The sequence below is a fragment of the Carcharodon carcharias genome, chromosome 25 (genome assembly GCF_017639515.1).
Source record: "Carcharodon carcharias isolate sCarCar2 chromosome 25, sCarCar2.pri, whole genome shotgun sequence".
Taxonomy (NCBI): Eukaryota; Metazoa; Chordata; class Chondrichthyes; order Lamniformes; family Lamnidae; genus Carcharodon; species Carcharodon carcharias.
Window position 1 is genome coordinate 37,587,758 of NC_054491.1, and position 21,324 is coordinate 37,609,081.

Genomic DNA, 21,324 nt, shown 5'->3' on the forward strand with positions numbered 1-21,324 from the left:
CTCTCTCTCTCTCCTCCTCCCCCCATCTCTCTCTCTCTCTCCTCCTCCCCCCATCTCTCTCTCTCTCTCCTCCTCCCCCCATCTCTCTCTCTCTCTCCTCCTCCCCCCATCTCTCTCTCTCTCTCCTCCTCCCCCCATCTCTCTCTCTCTCTCCTCCTCCCCCCATCTCTCTCTCTCTCTCCTCCTCCCCCCATCTCTCTCTCTCTCTCCTCCTCCCCCCATCTCTCTCTCTCTCTCCTCCTCCCCCCATCTCTCTCTCTCTCTCCTCCTCCCCCCATCTCTCTCTCTCTCTCCTCCTCCCCCCATCTCTCTCTCTCTCTCCTCCTCCCCCCCATCTCTCTCTCTCTCTCCTCCTCCCCCCATCTCTCTCTCTCTCTCCTCCTCCCCCCATCTCTCTCTCTCTCTCCTCCTCCCCCCATCTCTCTCTCTCTCCTCCTCCCCCCATCTCTCTCTCTCTCCTCCTCCCCCCATCTCTCTCTCTCTCTCCTCCTCCCCCCATCTCTCTCTCTCTCTCCTCCTCCCCCCATCTCTCTCTCTCTCTCCTCCTCCCCCCATCTCTCTCTCTCTCTCCTCCTCCCCCCATCTCTCTCTCTCTCTCCTCCTCCCCCCATCTCTCTCTCTCTCCTCCTCCCCCCATCTCTCTCTCTCTCTCCTCCTCCCCCCATCTCTCTCTCTCTCTCCTCCTCCCCCCATCTCTCTCTCTCTCTCTCCTCCTCCCCCCATCTCTCTCTCTCTCTCTCCTCCTCCCCCCATCTCTCTCTCTCTCTCTCCTCCTCCCCCCATCTCTCTCTCTCTCTCTCCTCCTCCCCCCATCTCTCTCTCTCTCTCTCCTCCTCCCCCCATCTCTCTCTCTCTCTCTCCTCCTCCCCCCATCTCTCTCTCTCTCTCTCCTCCTCCCCCCATCTCTCTCTCTCTCTCTCCTCCTCCCCCCATCTCTCTCTCTCTCTCTCCTCCTCCCCCCATCTCTCTCTCTCTCTCTCCTCCTCCCCCCATCTCTCTCTCTCTCTCTCCTCCTCCCCCCATCTCTCTCTCTCTCTCTCCTCCTCCCCCCATCTCTCTCTCTCTCTCTCCTCCTCCCCCCATCTCTCTCTCTCTCTCTCCTCCTCCCCCCATCTCTCTCTCTCTCTCTCCTCCTCCCCCCATCTCTCTCTCTCTCTCTCTCCTCCTCCCCCCATCTCTCTCTCTCTCTCTCCTCCTCCCCCCATCTCCCTCTCTCTCTCTCCTCCTCCCCCCATCTCTCTCTCTCTCTCTCCTCCTCCCCCCATCTCTCTCTCTCTCTCTCTCTCTCCTCCTCCCCCCATCTCTCTCTCTCTCTCCTCCTCCCCCCATCTCTCTCTCTCTCTCCTCCTCCCCCCATCTCTCTCTCTCTCTCTCCTCCTCCCCCCATCTCTCTCTCTCTCTCTCCTCCTCCCCCCATCTCTCTCTCTCTCTCCTCCTCCCCCCATCTCTCTCTCTCTCTCCTCCTCCCCCCATCTCTCTCTCTCTCCTCCTCCCCCCATCTCTCTCTCTCTCTCCTCCTCCCCCCATCTCTCTCTCTCTCTCCTCCTCCCCCCATCTCTCTCTCTCTCTCCTCCTCCCCCCATCTCTCTCTCTCTCTCCTCCTCCCCCCATCTCTCTCTCTCTCTCCTCCTCCCCCCATCTCTCTCTCTCTCTCCTCCTCCCCCCATCTCTCTCTCTCTCTCCTCCTCCCCCCATCTCTCTCTCTCTCTCCTCCTCCCCCCATCTCTCTCTCTCTCTCCTCCTCCCCCCATCTCTCTCTCTCTCTCCTCCTCCCCCCATCTCTCTCTCTCTCTCCTCCTCCCCCCATCTCTCTCTCTCTCTCCTCCTCCCCCCATCTCTCTCTCTCTCTCCTCCTCCCCCCATCTCTCTCTCTCTCTCCTCCTCCCCCCATCTCTCTCTCTCTCTCCTCCTCCCCCCATCTCTCTCTCTCTCCTCCTCCCCCCATCTCTCTCTCTCTCCTCCTCCCCCCATCTCTCTCTCTCTCTCCTCCTCCCCCCATCTCTCTCTCTCTCTCCTCCTCCCCCCATCTCTCTCTCTCTCTCCTCCTCCCCCCATCTCTCTCTCTCTCTCTCTCCTCCTCCCCCCATCTCCCACCCATCTCTCTCCACCTCAGGTTGTTCTCTCTCGATTCCCCCCCGCCGGTGTCCCTGCTCCCTCCCAATTCCCCACTCTCTCCCCGCAATTCCCCGCTCTCTCCTCACCTGGAGGATGACGCTCCGAATGAGCGCATTGACAGTGCCGCTGAAGGGGCTGCTCACTCCCTGGAAACACCAGAGCACGATACCGCCCTTACTGAAGATGCTGAAAAAGTCCAGCATGGCGCAAGCGGCCTCAGAACCATCCAGAAATATCCGGGACACACAGAGAGCGACACGTCAGCACCGCGTCGCCTCACTTCCGGCGTTAGCGTCACTTCCTGGAGACCGAGCCGAGGTGTGTGGGGGAGGGTGTGTGTAGCCAGGAGGATGTACACAACTGGAGAGAGATTGAGTCAAAAAAAAAACACGGTGCGCTCGGACTGACCCACTTTCGGATTTGAAGGGTCTCTGATTTTTATTTCGCGACGAGAAAATCTCCGCGGTGCAAAGTTAAAAAAAAAACTGAGGCAGAATGTCAGCTGCTTCATAGCCCTCCCGTTCTGACAGGAATATGACAAACTGTGCCGAACGGGAGCCCGGTCTCTTTATTAAAGGGGCGGGGAGGTCAGATGACGCACATTTATTTGTCTTACGATTTATTTTAAATCCCGCCCTCGAAGGAAAAGCTGAAGGGGGGGGGGGGGGAGAGAGAGAGGCAAAGGGACCCATCACGTGATGGGGCCGCCTGAACGCATCGGTTTTGATGCGGTGTGCGGAGTGACGCCACGCCGCCCAGTGACGTATGACACACGGTCCGGCTGGACCCGCCCCTTTGAGCACTTGGGCACTCCGCTCACTGCTCCACCAACCCCCCCCCCCCCACCCCCAAACAGAGTTAGGCGGAATGTTTCTTTGGAGTTGTTGTGGATCTCGAGCTCTCGGCTTTCCGGGCTTCCCGCACCGCTGTGCGTGTTTGCTGGGCCGACGGCAAGGCCGTGCCGGCGTCAGCAGCGGCGGCGGCGGCGGCGCACATGCACGGAAACGTGACTTCATTCAAGGTAAGTATCTTTAAAGGTGACCGGACCTCACCGTGCATGAACGTTTCTGCAGTTGCAGCAATGTGTCCTCCTTAGTCATTAACACTTTTAAAGCAATTTCAAAATCCTGTTCGGGGTCATGGACGGAGGCATAGTGGCATTGTCACTGGACTGGTATTCCAGGGATCTGCTTTCGAATCCCACCATGGCAGATGGTGAAATTTGAATCCAGTAAACATCTGGAATTAAAATGAAGCCATTGTGGATTGTATGTAAAAACTCATCTGGTTCATTAATGTCCTTTGGGGATGGAAATCTGCCGTCCTTGTCTGGTCTGGCTGACATGTGACTCCAGACCCACAGCAATGTGGTTGACTTTTAAATGCCCCCTTAGATGCCCAATTAGGGATGGGCAATAAATGCTACCCTAGACAGTGACACCCACATCCAATGAATTAAAAAAATGGATTGGTTTTTAGCGCCAAATGGACTGTGTTGCAACCTTGTGCATTACACAGAAAGGTGTTTTAGATCCAATTCTTTTTAAGTGCATTTGCTGTTATGTAGTTAAATATGTTAACCAATTTCTACATATTACACTCACACCCTAGACACAACATCAGACATAAAGGACTAGAAATGCATATGTTGTAAGTGATAACACGGTTAGAGGTAGTCTATGGTCAGTTAGCCTTTAGGCGAGTAAATAATTTTAATCACAGTTAACACGTGTGAATTTGTTTGCTCCTCTGAAGGGTTAATGCTGGTAGGGACAAGGCTATTTCCATGTAGTCAAATGTATACATTCCTATGTCCCCATTACCTTCATCCACCTATCAAATCTCATTTGAAATGTTATGGAAGTTTAACCTGGAAATGAATCCCCAGCCTCACCGCTATCTGTTTAAGCAAGAAAGACAGGCACCAGAGTAGCCCCTTCCATAATCTTCGGATGTCCAAAAGTTTTTTCCAAGGGGCTGAAATACTTTTTAAGTGTACTCACAGTTGTATTATAGGAAGTGTGTAAGCCACTTTGCACACAGCAAGCTTCCAAATGATGATGTTGGTTAAGGGATAAATGTTGGCCAGGACACTGGAAAGAACTTCCCTGCTAACGTTTTTTTATGTTGATCTCAAAGGCCATACGGCATCTTGGTTTAACAATCCCTGGTTTGCTGAGTATTTCCAGCATTTTCTGTTTTATTAATCTCTGGTATTATTTGTAATGTGAATTTGACTTGATTAAATGTTTCAAGGAATTTACATTATTGGAAAATATTGTATGATTAAATACAAAGGAGTTGGCCTAGATTTGTCAGCCAAAATTGCTAAGAATTTCATGTCCGTGAGTATGCCAATAAAACTGAGGGTATGAAACCCAAATGTTTGTAGAAATTTTTTTCAAAATTAAAATAAATTGCTTTGAGCCTGTTAACCTTATGTTACCAGTAGTTGTTTGCACTGGTTGTGATCCGTAAACTGATTATGTATGCAACTAAAAGGCAATCTTAAACCACATGTTGAGAGTTCATTGACCTGAAACGTTAACTGTTTCTCTCCATAGATGCCTGACCTACTGAGTATTTCCCGCATTTTCTGTTTTTATTTCATCTCCCCGGCATCTGCAGTATTCTGCTTTTGTATTAAAAATGGTTAGTTGGCATTCATTACTGTGTTAGCGGAATCACATTTATGCTTGATGTCTGGTTTGTCTGCTCATTGTCTACATCTGTGAAATTGTATTAAGGCAGCATTTGACGGAGCATGGCATCAAGGAGCCCTAGCAAAACTGAAGTCAACAGGAATTGGGGAAAACAATCCACTGGTTGGAGTTATAGCTAGCATAAAAGAAGATGGTTGTGGCTGTTGGCGTCCAATCATCTCAGTCCAGGGGTATCACTGCAGGAGTTCCGCAGGGTAGCATCCTAGGCCCCATCATCTTCAGCAGCTTCATCAATGACCTTCCTTCCATCATAACATCACAAATGCTGATGCTTTCACAGGGGTTAGCACAATGTGTGACTCATCAGATACTGAAACTATCCATACCCACATGTAGCAAGACCTGAATAACATTCGGACTTGGGCTGACAAGTGGCAAGTGACATTCGTACCACGCAAGTTCCAGACAATGACCATCTTCAACAATAGAGAATCTAATCACCTGCCCTTGACATTCAATGACATTATCATCCCTGGATCCCCCAATATCAACATCAGGGGGTTACTATAGATCAGAATCCAGCCTGGGCTAGCCATATAAATACTTTTGCTATAACAGCAGGTCAGAGACTGGGAATTTTGCAGCGAGTAGCTCTCCAAAACCTATCCTCCATCTACAAGGAACAAGTCAGGAATATGATAGAATGCTCTCCACTTGCTTGGATGAGTGCAGTTCCAACAACACTCAAGAATCTCCACACCATTCAGGACAAAGCAGTCTGCTTAATTGGCTCCCCATCCACAAACATTCACTCCTTCCACCACTGACACACCGTGGCAGCAGTGTGTACCATCTACAAGATGCAATGCAGCAACTCACCAAGGTTCCTTCAACAGCACCTGCCAAACCTGTGACCTCTACCACCTAGAATTACAAGGGCAGCAGATGCATGGGAGCACCACCTGCAAGCTGCCCTCCAAACTGCACACTATCTTGACTTGGAAGTATATCACCATTCCTTCACTATCACTGGGTCAAGATCCTGGAACTCCCTTCCTAATAGCACTGTGGATGTACCTATACCACATGGACTGCAGTGGTTTAAGGTAACTCGCCACCACCTTCCCAAGGGCAATTAGCGATGTGGCTGGCCAGCGATGCCCACATCCTGTGAAAGGATTAAAAAAAAGTATAATCTAGATGGAAGGGGGTAACCTGTGGTTTTTATCCATTTGAAAAGGAGCCCTTCAACCAAGAAATGTTTGACAAACATTGACCTAGATTATGCACTAAAGTTTCGGGGCATGAATCTTGAGCCCATGACCTCCTGACTCGGTCAGCAGTGCAACCATCAAGTCCAGGCTAACCACACTGACCATTGTATGTACACCTATATCACAGATCTTTCAGGGAGAATTCTAAATAATGATTCCTGAGGTCTCCATTATACATTTTTATATGATTTTGTATATGCAGATTAAATCTATTTTTAAAGATAAACTAGTTTTTGGTTCTTTGCCTTACTAAACATAGATGGAGATCTGAGATCACAGGGAGGTTATTAAATGTAAATCGGTCAAGATGCAGTAGCTATTTTCTAGATACTAGTCAAACTGCTAGCTGAGGGAAATTTGTCTTTGAATTGTAAGCTCAAGATTTTTTTATTGGCTCTGGCTATACTAAAGTATTAAGATCCAAGTGTGGGATTCAGGTTACGCACAGGCTAGACTTAGGTAAGGGGAGATGGTGAAAGATATCAGTGACTAGAGTTGGATTTTTACAATGATCTGTCAGTTTTCATATTCATTTTTCTGATGCCAGTCATACATGACCAGGTTTACTGAATTCAATTTCCTAAAGTGCCATGGTGGAAATCGAATTTACATCATTGCCATTATTATACTACTACTGTGTAGTAATACAAATCATATGGGTGGTTTCAGTTGTTGCAAGTGTTAAAATGTGAAAGCATTACAGCTTAATGTATTACATTCTAAATGCTTTGAATTATAAGGGAGCTTCGTTGGAAGAAAGTTCATACAGATTGTTTAAGGGCATTGAAAACTATGAAAAAACTCTTGGCCAGCAATAACCCACAGCTAATAGACTGAGGGAAGACGCCTTCACATCAAAGAATAGGCACCCTATGTGGTATACAGTTCATTCTATAGCTTTCAGTTGCTTGATTTGTTGTGGCCATGTTGTGTGAGGTGGTTATCAAGGGTCCATGTAACTTCTATCCATCAGTCAGAGTTTGCTAAAAAGAACTTCAAAGATTTGAAATATTTTGCATAGTGTGTAAATTGAGTAGGTATTCTAGTTTCTTGTATGTAACATCCTACGTATAAATAACTCTGATCATTAGTTTTAGCCTGAATGTAATTTCTTGCCTGTGACATTTACTGTATTTCAGAAGTTAAAGAAAACGCAGCATTCATGCCAGTTTCTCTCCAGTTTAGAATGCCATAATTGCAAATTCCGTTGTTCTTTATCCTGCTCATGACAAGTGCCGTTTTCAGTTTATAGAAGACTGTGTTTACCTGTGGAAACTTAACCTCTTCCATGACTAAGGGGAAAACTGTTTGAAGAAAGCTTGAACTTCAACTCATTCCCTTGGCGAGTTAACTACACTGAATATGGTGTTTCAGTCTCTTCTACAGCAGGATGTCCCTTTGACATATTGCTACATTGACTATGCCCATGATCCTTCCCTGATTAAGACATCTTAATTTGGGGAGAAGGTGGTGTAATAGTAATGCCACTGGGCTAGTAGTCCAGAGGCTCAGACTAGTGCTCTGGGGACAAGGATTCATATCTCACCATGGCAGCTGGTGGAATTTAAAATCAATTAATAAATCTGGAATGTGAAGCTAGTCTCAGTAATTGGTGACCATGGCAGCTATCATCGATTGTTGTAAGAACCCATCTGGTTCGCTAATGCCCTTTAGGGAAGGAAATCTGCCATGCTTACGCGACCTGGCCTATCTGTGACTCCAGACCTACAACAATGTGGTTGACTCTTAACTGCCCTCTGAAATTGCCTAGCAAGCCACTCAGTTCAAGGACAATTAGGAATGGGCAACAAATGCTGCCCTGGTGAGTGACACTCATCTTATGAAAGAATACAAAAAAAATCTGTGCACTAGTGTCCCTCAGCCTTCTCCTCAGGAGCTTCTGGGAAGATAAAGTTTTGTGAAACGTGTCCCTTATGTAATGCACCAAAAATCCAGGATATTGACCCATTATTTTTTCAGCCCTAAGGGGTTGATATCTGCAGAAAGCTTTGTTATTAAATATAAAGGGGGAATTTATTATTTTATCCTTCCTTTGATCTACCTACCATGATTCTGCAACTAATAGCCTTTGTCCCAATGGGACTGCCTATTTTTACTGAAGCTGTAGTGCAGTTGGCATCTTCTACAATTCTTTTTCTCCGTCACTGAAAGCAAAAAAAAAGTTGCCTAAGCTTGTTTTGATAGTGTGTGTTTTGTTTGCTAATTCTTGACCCACAGGAGGAAATTTTAGATCCAAATTTATGAAAACCTTAAAGACCTCTCTTAAACCTGAGGCAAAAATAGTTGGCACTTGGAAAATTATGGGCGAATAAGTGAAAGTCAGCATTGATTTGTTAAAGGCAAAATATGTTTGACAAACTTGAGTGAGCTCACTGAGAGGATTGATGAGGGCAATGCTGTTGATGTTGCGTATATGGACTTTTAAAAGGCATTTGACAAAGTATCACAAGTCTTATAAGCTTGACAAAAGCCCATGGCCTTAAAGGGGCATGGCAGTGTGGGTAGCTAAAGGAAGAAAGCAGAGATTAGAGATAAACAGTTGTTTTTCAGATTGGAGGAGAGTATACAGTGGCATTTCCCAGGGATTGGTATTGGGACCACTGCTCTGTATTAATGCCAAGAATTTAGGTACTGTATACAGGGCATAATTTTGAAGTTTGTAGATGACACAAAACTCAGAAACGCAGTAAATAATGAGGATGGTAACAAACTTCAGGAGGGTATAGACTGCCGAAAGGAAAGACACATAACCGATGAAATTTAATACACAAGTGTGAAGTAAAGGGTTTTGGTAGGAAGAATAAAGAGTGAATATGAACAAAATGTAATTGTAAAGGGGGTGCAGGAACAGAGAAACTAGAATATGACCATAATTCTTTGACGTTCGAAGGAATTTAAAACAGAAAAGTGTAAAGTGATGCATTTTGGCAACTGTGATAGGGAGAGTCAATATACACACAATGAAACAGCTTTAAAGAGCAGGGACAGAGGGACCTGGGAATGCATGTGCATAGATCTTTGAAAGTCTCAGGGCATATTGAGGCCCTGTCAGTATATGATAGCAGTTGGTAAACGCCGAGTTATTTAAAATCCCAGAGGGAAACTTTAAACAACTGTCATAACCTATATTTTCAATAGGTATGTTTGAGATGCAGCTCTGAATTCAGGAATAAAAACCACTAAGGTTCAAGAGGTTTTTTATATATTAAATTAAACATTTATTAGCTTAACACAAATTTAAACACATACATATGTCTACAAATTACTACCATAATAACTCTTAAATCCACAAATTCATCACTCCCAGGTAAATATCTTCACAAAGGCAACAACAACCCATAGATTTAAAAACAGACACCAAACAAACCACATTTTATCTTACGAATTCAAAATGAGGTCCCTTGTAATTTGTTTTCTTTGCAGACAGCTGTAGGCTTACAGGCTTAGACCTTACAGGCCTCTGACTCTCGCACAAAACTCTCTTCCTGTATATACCTAGCCTTCCCTTTGAAGGCAAATTCTCATTGTATCACCAGGTCCTTGAACTCTACCTCTTCTAACAATAAAACCCCTTTCACAGTACCAATTTTATTAGTAGTGTATACATTTTGCTTGGTGTCTCCTAGCTAGGTGCAAGATTTCACCCCCAGTCTTTGAGTGGTTTACTTAACAAAATGCTAATGTACCCTCTACCTTACTGTTTAACATCTCAAAACTACTATACATCAAAGCACCCAGACTTGCTCGCTTTAATTCAATTAAGACACGCACGCCCCCACAGACACAGACCCTACTACAAGTCCAATTTAAATTAATTTCCAATAACATTATATACATTAGTATCTTTATGACATGAGGAAGAACCTTTTGCATAATAAGTGGTCATGACCTGGAACTTATTGCTAATAAGGGTGATGGAAACGGAAACAATAAATGATTTCAAAAGGGCATTTGGTGGCACTTAAGGAAAATAAATTTGCAGGAGGGTTAGAGCGGTGTGGACTGACTGACTGGATTGCACTATAAGAGCTGACCTCATTGGCCAAATGACTACCACCTGAACCATAATGACACTGACTTTCTAAGTTTTTTTTAAAAAAAAACACACGGAATCCTTGACTTTATTAATAGCAATGCAGAGTACAAAGGGAAGGAAGTTAAACTAGACATTGATATGGTTAGGCCCCCGATGGTGCACAATAGGACCAGTTTTGAGGGCCTTTGCTTTATGTGGAGAAGCTGGGGTAACTCTCCTTGGGGAGAAGTTAGTAGGAGATTTGATAGAGATGTTCAAAATCGTGAGTGGTTTTGACAGAGTAAGTAAGGAGAAACTTTCCAATGGGTGAAGAGTAAATGACTAGAAGAGAGAGATTTAAGGTGATTGGCAAAAGAAATAGAGGTGACATGAGGGAGAACATGTACGCAGTTAGTAGCTATGATCAGGAATGCACTGTCTAAAAGTTAGGTGGAAGCACATTCAAGAATTCTTTGAGGAGGTAACGAGTAGGTTAGACAAAGGAGAGCCAATGGATGTTATCTACTTGGACTTCCAGAAGGCTTTTGACAAGGTGCTGCACGGGAGGCTGCTCAGTAAGATAAGAGCCCATGGTGTTAGAGGCAAGGTACTAGCATGGATAGAAGATTGGCTGTCTGGCAGGAGGCAGAGAGTGGGGATAAGGGGGTCCTTCTCAGGATGGTGGCCGGTGACTAGTGAAGTTCCGCAGGGGTCAGTGTTGGGACCACAACTTTTCACTTTATACATTAATGATCTAGATGAAGGAACTGAGGGCATCCTGGCTAAGTTTGCAGATGATACAAAGATAGGTGGAGGGACAGGTAGTAATGAGGAGGTGGGGAGGCTGCAGAAGGGTTTGGACAGGTTAGGAGAATGGGAAAAGAAGTGGCAGATGGAATACAATATGGGGAAGTGTGAGGTCATGCACTTTGGTAGGAAGAATAGAGGCATAGACTATTTTCTAAATGGGGAGAGAATTCAGAAATCTGGAGTGCAAAGGCACTTGGGAGTCCTAGTCCAGGATTCTCTTAAGGTTAACTCACAGGTTGATGCAGTAGTTAGGAAGGCAAATGCAATGTTGGCATTTATTTCAAGAGGACTAGAATATAAAAGCAGGATGTGCTGCTGAGGTCAGACCACATTTAGAATATTGTGAACAATTTTGGGCTGCGTATCTCAGGAAGGATGTGCTGACCCTGGAGAGGGTCCAGAGGTGGTTCACGAGAACGATCCCAGGAATGAAAGGCTTAACATATGAGGAACGTTTGAGGACTCTGGGTCTATGCTTGATGGAGTTTAGAAGGATGAGGGGGGATCTGATTGAAACTTACAGAATACTGAAAGGCCTGGATAGAGTGGATGTGGGGAAGATATTTCCATTAGTAGGAGACACTAGGACTGAGGGCACAGCCTCAGAGTAAAGGGAAGACCTTTTAGAACAGAGATGAGGAGAAACTTCTTTAGCCAGTGAGTGGTGAATCTATGGAATTCATTGCCACAGAAGGCTGTGGAGGCCAGGTCATTGAGTGTATTTAAGACGGAGATAGATAGGTTCTTGATTGGTAAGGGGATCAGAGGTTACAGGGAGAAGGTGGGAGAATGGGTTGAGAAACTTATCAGCCATGATTGAATGGCGGAGCAGACTCGATGGGCCGAATGGCCTAATTTCTGCTCCTGGATCTTATGGTCTAACAGTAAATTTCAAAGAGGAATTGGAAAAATACTTGTTCATGCTGTGGGTGCTGGCTTTTGGATCAGATGTTAAATCAAAGACACCTGCCCTCGAGTAGACGTAAATGATAGCCTCATTTGAAGAGCAGTGAGTTTTCCTGGTATGCTGGCCACCTTTATTCTTTGACAAACAGCTTATTCAATCATGCCTATCATTGTTGTTTCTTGAACCATGAAAACTGATTACACTTCAAAAATACTTCATTGATCATAGAGTGCTTTGGTGTATCCTGAGATTATGAAAGATGCTCTAGAAATGCAAGTTTTTTTTTGGGATGAGTATTTCAGGCATTCACAGTACAGGATTTGATCATTGCCTCCATGTTTTGATAATCAGAACATCCATGCTTGACACATCAGCTTTTTTGCTTCAGGAACTTTTGTGTGAGGGACCATGTCTGATCATCATTAGTCCTCTCATACAGCTTAACTGAGTGATTCAGTTCCTTAACATGGACGTATCTATATTATCCAAGTTTCACAGGCATAAAGCAGGGTTGTGAGAATGTCAGCCTTGGATACTTTTGAACTTGGTCTGCAAGCAAGTATCTCTCTTGTGCTAGAGTTGTGCACAGAGTTTGACAAGTGCTAAGATAAATGAAAATACTGCAGATGCTGGAAATCTGAAATGAAAACAGAAATTGCTGGTAAAACTCAGCTGGTCTGACAGCATCTGTGGAGAAAGAAACAGGGTTAACGTTTCGAATCCATATGACTTTTCAGAGCTTCTTTCTCTGCCCTCATCCAATATCTGCAAAAAGCACTTTAGGCAGAAACTTCCCCTGGATAGTATTCAAGAGCAGAATTTGTTTGGTTGATTTTTTTTTGAGGAAATAAAGATTGGATACAAAGTAACTGTATAGATAGAATACGGAATACAAGATTACGCAGTTGAAGACATCCCTTCCCTAACTGTGATTCTTTAATTTATTTTGGTAGACAACAATGACTAGAAATCATCTGGCCTCTAGGGCTTAACAAGGCTCCTATTATTTAACATAAACATAATTCTGACTGGATTCTGTTTAGCATCCCTGTTTTCAAATCCCTCTGCCCTCCATGGCCTCAACCCTCCCTATCTCTGCGACCTCTGAAACTTCTGTGCTCCCCCAGTTCCCCAGTGCATCCTTGATCTCGTTGCTCCATTGGTGACTGTGCTGAGGCCCTACAATTTGGAATTCCCGCTAAACCTCACAGCCTTTAAGATACTCCTTAAAACCTACCTCCTAAAGCCTGTCCTAATAGCTTATTTGTGGCTTTATCAGTTTATTTAGTTAAAGGTGCAATATAAGTGCAAGATGCCATTAAAGGCTTGATAAATTTCAAAAGGAAATTGGTTGGGCACTTGAAGGAAATAAACCTGCAGACCTACAGGGATCGAGCAGGGGAGTGGGACTGACATTAATTGCCCCACAGAGATGGCATGGACTCGATGGGCTAATGGCTGCCTCCTGTGATGTATATGACTTGATGGTGATTAATAACTCTGCAGCAAATATTTACTGTGAGCTCTCCAAGTAGATTAGCAACAATTTTTAAATAAGTAGTCTGACTTAAACTTTAGTACCTCATTGATTTTGAAAAACAAACAGCACCACCTGACAGCTCAGTTGATATTTGCACAACTCAGTATCGTACTGAACCATACAAACCAGAAACATTGGATTTGACCCCTGATCAGTACTGAGTTAGCTGCTTTTAGCCAGGGCAACAATATTGGGAGCTGTAATTGGCCTCAACCTCATTAGGTGGAGGAGAGTACAATCAGCTAGGGTTTGTGATCACACTCCTTGTTGGAATTCTTTGTCCTTTATTCTTCTGTGGGATCTGGATGTCACTGGCAAGGCCAGTATTTGTGCCCATCCTTAATTGCCCTTGGACTGAGTGGCTTGGTAGGCCATTTCAGAGGGCAGTTAAGAGTCAACCACATTGTTAAGAGTCTGGAGTCACATGGGCCAGACTGGGTAAGGATGGCAGATTTCCTTCCCTAAAGGACATTAGTGAACCGGATGGGTTTTTAAGATAATAGTTTCATGGTTGCCATTACTGAGATATCTTTATATTCCAGATTATTCAAATGAGTTCAAATTCCACCAGCTGCTGTGATGGTATCTGAACCCATGTCCTGAGAGTGTAACGAAGGTTCACTAAATTGATTCCTGGGATGGAAGGGTTGTCTTATGAGGGGGATTGTCTTATGAGGAAAGATTAAATAGACTGGGCCTTTATTCTCTGAAGTTTAGAAGAATGAGAGGTGATTTCATTCAAACATTAAAAAATTCTTATACGGCTCAACAGGGTAGATGAAAGGATGTTTCCCTTGGCTGGGGGGTCGAGAATCAGGGACACAGTCTCAGAACAAGGGACAGGCCATTTCGGACTCTGATGAGGAGGAGACTCTTCACTCAGAGGGTGGTGAACCTTTGGAATTCTCTGCCCCAGAGGATTGTGGATGCTCAGTTGTTGAGTATGTTCAAGACTCAGATCAATAGATTTCTACATTTTAAAAACATAAAGGGTTATGGGGATAGAGCAGGAAAATGATGTTGAGACAGAAGATCAGCCATGATCTCATTAAATGGCAGAGCGGGCTCCAAGAGCTGAATGGCCTATTCATCCTATTATTTATGTTTTTATTAGCCTGGATCTCGGGATTACTAGTTCAGTGACATTACCACTACGTCACCGTCCCCAAATGTGCATGGATGAAAGAAGATTTGCCAGTAATATGTTTGAAACCTTAGTTTGATACCCTAGTGTTTCCTTGTGGTGTCTATCAACAGCCTTTAAAAGCTCTTCTGTCTCTGTTCTAGATCTAGAGAAGGAGTTTGTCAAAATCAAGCAGAAAACAAAGGAAGCATTCCCTGGCAGTGGCTGGAGTCCACTGCACCAGGCTCCTGGGCTGCCTCCCGAGTGGGCTGACATCGTCATTGTGGGAGGAGGAGTAATTGGCTGGTCCACTGCTTACTGGTTGAAGAAAAAGGAAGCAATACGGGAAGGGGTCCGGGTGGTGGTAATAGAGAGAGACCCAACTGTGAGTAGGCTACTGGCAGGGGAGTGACTATCTTGCTCTGCCAACCATGTGGTAATAAAATTAACACTAATATTACAATAAAAATACTGAGTTTATCTTGTATTATTATCCTAATCTATGAAACAAATTGTAAAATAAAAATGTAAGCATTGTACTGGGGTACAGTTTTTGGATTTCATTTTAACTTAATTTTAACACTCTATATTTCATTCTATTGTAACTTTTTTTAAGTTTCATAGAATCATATAGCACAGGAGGCCATTTGGACCATCCTGCCTTTGCTAGCTTCTTGGACTAATTTGTTAGCTCTTCCAACTCCCCTCCTCTTTCCCCATTCCTTTGCAAATATTTATTTTCTAATTACTCATGCTTTCGAAAGTTATTAATGAAACTACTTTCACCACCCTTTCAAATACTGTATTCCAGCTCTTCATAACTCACTGTTGTAAAAATTACTTTTCATCTCCACACCATTTCCTCTCCCCACCACCCCCCCACTCCAGTGATTCTCTTGCCAATTATCTTAAATCTGTTGTTTTTGATTGCGGTCTTAACTCCAATTTCCTGCCTCCTGCCCATAACTCTTGACTCCCTTGTCAATCAAAACCTGTTTAACTCAGCCTTGAATATATTCAATGACCCATCCTCCACTGACCTCTGGGGAAGAGAATTCCAAAGACTAATGATCCTTTGAGAGAAGAAATTCCTCATTTCTGCCTTAAATAGGAGACTCCTTATTTTTACATTCTACTCCCTAGTTCCAGATTCCACCACAAGGGGAAACGTCTTCTCAGCATCTATCCTGTCAAACCCCCTCAGAATCTTATATTTCAATAAGATCACCTCTCTCTCTTCTAAGCTCCAATGAATATAAGCCTAATCTTCCCTCGTAAAATCCACACGCCTGTGAACATTGTTTCTCTTGATCATAATTTTGAATTGCCCTCTTAAAATTTCCTCAAACCTTTCTGTTCTAAGGCAGACAGTTCCAGCCTCTCTGGTCTCTCAACATAATTCATCATCCCTGATACCATTTCAGTAAATTTCCTCTGCACTTGTCTAGCTTGCATCCCTTTGTTTTTTCAGCCTCTCTGCTTTCTCCATTTTAAGGGGTGGAGCATGGTTTGAGAAAAAGATGCTGTTTGTTTGGCTTGAAGCCTCCTGTTTCCTTTTACCTGCTGTATATTTTACAGCATTTTTGGTTTCTAATTTGGATTTACAGTATTTGTAACATAGCTGGTTATAATGGCAAAGATCAAAAGAATGGCTTAGATACCTTAGATGCACCAAAGTTGATATTAATATATTTTCTATAGTGTCAAAAACAGGGAATGGTTTGCTGACTGACTGGTATGCTTGTTTACTATCTTCCAGATTAAATTGCACCAAACAAATAAATGTGCCTTTGGGTTAAAAAGGGTGTTGCCTGATCCTTTGAGCATTTTTTCAAGGCCTCTGGTTTTCATGGAGATAAAACAATGAGCTCATGGAACAAAGCACTTGTAATAATAAAATCCAAGGGATGATGAACGTCCAGTTACGGTAAAGCAGTAATATAAAAGCAAAATACTGCGGATGCTGGAAACCTGAAACAAAAACAAAAAATGCTGCAAAAACTCAGCAGGTCTAGCAGCATCTGTGGAGAGAGAAACAGAGTTAACATTTTGAGTCTTCAGAGCCACGAGAAGTGAAAATGTGCTGAAATTTATACTATTTAAGGGAGGGTTGGGGGCAAATGAAGCTGGATAGAAGGCCAGTGATAGGTGGGGACAAAGGGATTGACAAAGATGTCATGAACTAAAGGACAAAGGGAGTGTTAGTGGCTCGTGCTAAAAAAGGATAGAAAATGGGATGGAAGGAGGGATAAAAAAGGGGATAAAACTACAGATAAATAAATAAAAATAAGTGGATAAAAAATAAAAATGAATGCAGAAAAAAGGGGATTTAAAAAAAAAGGGGGTGAGGATGGAGGAGAGGGTTCATGGCCTGAAGTTGTTGAACTCAATGTTAAGTCCAGAAGGCTGTAAAGTACCTAATCGGAAGATAAGGTGCTGTTCCTCCAGTTTGTGTTGGGCTAAACTGGAACATTGCAGCAGGCCAGGGATGGACATGTGGGCATGAGAGCAGGATGGTGTGTTGAAATGGCAAGCGACCAGAAGATCAGGCTTGCGGACAGACTGGAGGTGTTCCGCAAAGCGGTCAGCCAGTCTGCGGTTGGTCTCCCCGATGTAGAGGAGACCGCATTGGGAGCAGTGGATGCAGTAGACCAAACTGAAGGAGGTGCAAGTGAAGCGCTGTTGAAGAGGAAGGAGGTAAAGGGGCAGGTGTTGCACCTTCTGCGATTGCATGGGAAGGGGATAAGGTGTTGGGGGTGATGGTGAAGTGGACCAGGGTGTCCCAGAGAGAACGGTCCCTATGGGATGCTGATGGGAGGGGTGAGGGGAAGATGTAAAAACAAAAAAACTGCGGATGCTGGAAATCCAAAACAAAAACAGAATTACCTGGAAAAACTCAGCAGGTCTGGCAGCATCGGCGGAGAAGAAAAGAGTTGACTTTTCGAGTCCTCATGACCCTTCGACCGAACTGAAGGGTCATGAGGACTTGAAACGTCAACTCTTTTCTTCTCCGCCGATGCTGCCAGACCTGCTGAGTTTTTCCAGGTAATTCTGTTTTTGTTGAGGGGAAGATGTGTTTGGTGGTGGCATCATGCTGGAGTTGGCGAAAATAGCAGAGGATGATCCTTTGAATGCGGAGGCTGTTGGGGTGAAAAGTGAGGACAAGGGGTCCCTATCGTGGCTCTGGGAGGGAGGGGAAGGTGTGAGGGCAGAGGCGCAGGGGGTGGTTCGGACACGGCTGAGGACCCTGTGAACCACTGCAGGAGGAAACCTCAGTTAAGGAAGAAGGAAGACATGTCAGAAGCGCTGTTTTGGAAAGTGGCATCATCGGAACGGAGGCGAAGGAAATGAGAGATTGGAATGGAGTCCTTACAGGAAGCAGGGTGTGAGGAGCTGTAGTCGAGGTAGCTGTGGGAGTCGATGGGCTTGTAATGAATATTGGTGGACAGTCTATCACTAGAAATGGAGTCAAGGAACAGAAGGGAAGTGTCGGAGATGAACCATGTGAAGGTAATAGAGCGGTGGAAATTGGAAGCAAAATTGATAAGTTTTTCGAGGTCCAGGCGAGAGCATGAGTGGCACCAAAACAGTTATTGATGTACTGATAAATTAGTTGTCGGACGGGATCTGAGAAGGACTGGAACGTGGAATGTTCCACGTACCGCATAAAGAAACAGGCCTAACTGGGACCCATGTGGGCACCCATAACCACACCTTTTATTTGGAGGAAGTGAGGCAAGTTTAAGGAGAAATTGTTCAGTGAGAGAACAAGTTCAGCCAGGCGGAGGAGAGTGGTGGTGGATGGGGATTGTTTGGGCCTCTGTTCATGGAAGAAGCGGAGAGTCCTCAGACCATCCTGGTGGGGGATGGAGGTATAGAGGTATCATGGTGAAGAGGAGGCGGTTAGGACCAGGGAACTGGAAATTGTTGATATGACGTTAGGGCATCAGAGGAATCATGGATGTGGGTGGGAAGAGACTTAGCAAGGGAAAAGAAAACTGAGATAAAAACAAAAAAAACTGCGGATGCTGGAAATCCAAAACAAAAACAGAATTACCTGGAAAAACTCAGCAGGTCTGGCAGCATCGGCGGAGAAGAAAAGAGTTGATGTTTCGAGTCCTCATGACCCTTCGACAGAAGGTTCTGTTGAAGGGTCATGAGGACTCGAAACGTCAACTCTTTTCTTCTCCGCTGATGCTGCCAGACCTGCTGAGTTTTTCCAGGTAATTCTGTTTTTGAAAAGAAAACGGAGTCAAGATAGGAAGAAATGATCTCCAGTAACTATTATTTCTACTCACCTTTGAGGAATGACTGACTTTGGGCTACTACAGATGAGTTCCTGGCTAGAAGCACAAAGTCAAAAAATTATCCCTTTGTTTACCACCTTCTCTCCCCCTTTCTTTGGTTACACTGTGTTTGCACCCATTTGCAATGGAGGAGAAATGTGAATAATCCAAGCACTGTGCCTAATCCCTGGAGAGTGTCTAAGAGCTGACCAGGATGATCTTTCTTCCATATAGTCTCTGTAGGGCCTTCCATTATGCAGAATTACAATTTTCAAGGGATTACAATGCGAACCCTAGTGCTACATTGTATGCTGAGTCATAATCCTCTTCAGCCATACTTATGATCATTCAGAGTTTAACAAATTACAAATAGTTTGTAGTTTGGACATGCAATTACAATGAAGTAGATTGAAATTGCCTCAAACTCAAGCAGCAGAAAGGAGACTTTATCCTGTTGTCTGGGCTTTACTCAAAGCAAGAGGTGTAAGCATTTTGTCCACCTTATTGAAATTACGCAGTCAGTGCCAAGCTCTTCTTTAAAAAGAAGGGCGTAATGTCATTGGGATCTTGCAAGGAAATTGGAACTTTTGCTTTTTCTTTGTTTCTGCATGTTTTTATTCTCCTGAGGAGCAGCGCAATATATTCACTTTCTGATTCACTGATTGGCATAATGAAGGGAAATGTATTTTCTATCAGTGTGGCACAACATATTAACTATTATTAAAAATGTTATGGCAGGGCACTTAGAAAAATTCAAGGCAATCAGTGAGAGTCAAGATGGTTTTGTGAAGGGTGAATCGTGTTTAACCAATTTATTGAACTTCTTTGAAGGAGTCACATGTGCTGTGGATAAAGGGGAACCAGTGGATGTACTGTACATAGATTTCCTGAAGGCATTTGGTGAGGTGCCACAACAAAGGTTATTGTGGGGGAAAAAAAAACTTCATAGTTAGGGGGCATTGATAGAAGATCGGCTAGTTTGCAGGAAACAGAGGGTAGCCATAAATGGGTCTTTTTCTGGTTGGTGGGATGCAACTAGTGGTGTGCCACAGGGATCAGTGCTGGGCCATCAACTTTTTACAATTAATATAAATGACTTGGATAAAGGGACTGAGGGTACAGTTGCTACATTTTCTGATTTTCTAAATTCACAAAGATAGGTAGGAAAGTAAGTTGTCAAGAGGACATGAGGCTACAAAGGGACATATGTTAAATGAATGGAGCAAAGATCTGGCAAATGGAGTATAATGGTGGCAAATGTGAAATTGCCCATTTTAACAGTATTAATGAAAAAGAAGCTTATTATCTAAATGGTGAGAGATTGTAGAACCCTGAGTTTCAGAGGGATCTGGGTGTCCTAGTGCATGAATCACAAAAGGCTAGAATGCAGGTACAGCAAGTAATTAGAAAAGCTAATAGAATACTATCGTTTATTGCAATGGAAATTGAATACAAGAGTAGGGGGGTGTTATCCTTCAGTTGTACAGGGCGTTGGAGTCCTGATTACAGTATTGGCCTCCATATTTAGGGAAGAATGTATGTGCATTAGACTCAGTTCAGAGAAGGTTAACTAAGCTAATATCTTGTCTTATGAAGAAAGATTGGACAGGCTAGGCTTGTATACACTCGAGTTTAGAAGAGTAAGAGGCGACTTGATTGAAACAGAGAAGATCCTGAGAGATCTTGACAGGGTGGATGTGGGAAGGATATTTCCTTTTTGGGAGAATCTAGAACTAGGGGTCCCTGCTTAAAAGAAAAGGGGCCGCCCATTTAAGACAGATGAGATTATTTTTTCTCTGAAGCTAGTAAGTCTTTGCCTACACTACCTTAAGGGAGTTCCAGTGTCTTAGAATGTTTTCAAGGCAGATGTAGATAGATTCTTGATAAGAGGTGAAGGGTTACCGAGGTGGACGGAAGATCAGCATGATCTTTTTGAGTGGTGGTGCTGGCTTGGAGGGCTGAGTGGCAGCCTCCTGCTTCTAGTTTGTATGTTCATATATAGGTGCAGTGACATTCTGTGACACTGGTCCACATATGATGGTTTTTTTACTGAATGTTTCTTGCTATAGATGCTAATTTCTTTTCTTTTGCACACAGTATGCCAAAGCCTCCACAGTCTTGGCAGTAGGAGGAATTCGCCAGCAGTTCTCTCGACCAGAAAACATCCACCTGTCCATGCAGTCTGCTCACTTCCTTCGTAATATCCAGGTACTGACAGTTTGTGCTTGTCACATAGCTGGCTGCTGCTTTGTGCATTTGAATGGCTTCTCGCAGAGGCTGAATGCCTACTGGTTGTTTCTAAGGCTGGAAATTGTTTTAGAAAAAAGCTTTTGACAACTTGCCCTGCTTGTTCATTTACTTTCTATCCTCTACTTGTTAACTTGTGCAGGGACACAGTTCCGCAGGCAATGGCAGCCTTACCCACAAGGTCTTCTGAGTCCAGATATTGAGTACCTGAAGAATATTTGACACTCTGGGAGTTGAGCCTTTCTCGCATGAGCTCTGACTCTGATTTCTTCACCTCTGCCCTGGCCAGCAGTTGTGCCAAAACAGACGCGCATGAGATCAGA

At 44.2% G+C, this 21,324-nt stretch overlaps 2 protein-coding genes across 4 annotated transcripts in view; one reads left to right on the top strand and one right to left on the bottom strand.

The window, feature by feature from the left end:
* srpra (SRP receptor subunit alpha) overlaps positions 1-2,386 on the bottom strand; it is a 47,771-nt gene extending 45,385 nt beyond the window's left edge. The window contains exon 1 of one of the 2 annotated variants that reach the window (XM_041174386.1): positions 2,202-2,386. In XM_041174386.1, the coding sequence (XP_041030320.1) occupies positions 2,202-2,318 (117 nt within the window). In that variant the 5' untranslated portion in view covers positions 2,319-2,386. The remainder of the gene's footprint in view (positions 1-2,201) is intronic. The other variant, XM_041174385.1, reaches the window with a different exon arrangement.
* Positions 2,387-2,974: 588 nt separating this feature from the next.
* The window catches only part of foxred1 (FAD-dependent oxidoreductase domain containing 1), a 54,219-nt gene continuing 35,869 nt past the window's right edge, over positions 2,975-21,324 (top strand). For both annotated transcript variants that reach the window (XM_041174546.1, XM_041174547.1), the window contains exons 1-3: positions 2,975-3,136; positions 14,633-14,853; positions 20,852-20,962. In XM_041174546.1, the coding sequence (XP_041030480.1) occupies positions 2,983-3,136; positions 14,633-14,853; positions 20,852-20,962 (486 nt within the window). In that variant the 5' untranslated portion in view covers positions 2,975-2,982. The remainder of the gene's footprint in view (positions 3,137-14,632; positions 14,854-20,851; positions 20,963-21,324) is intronic.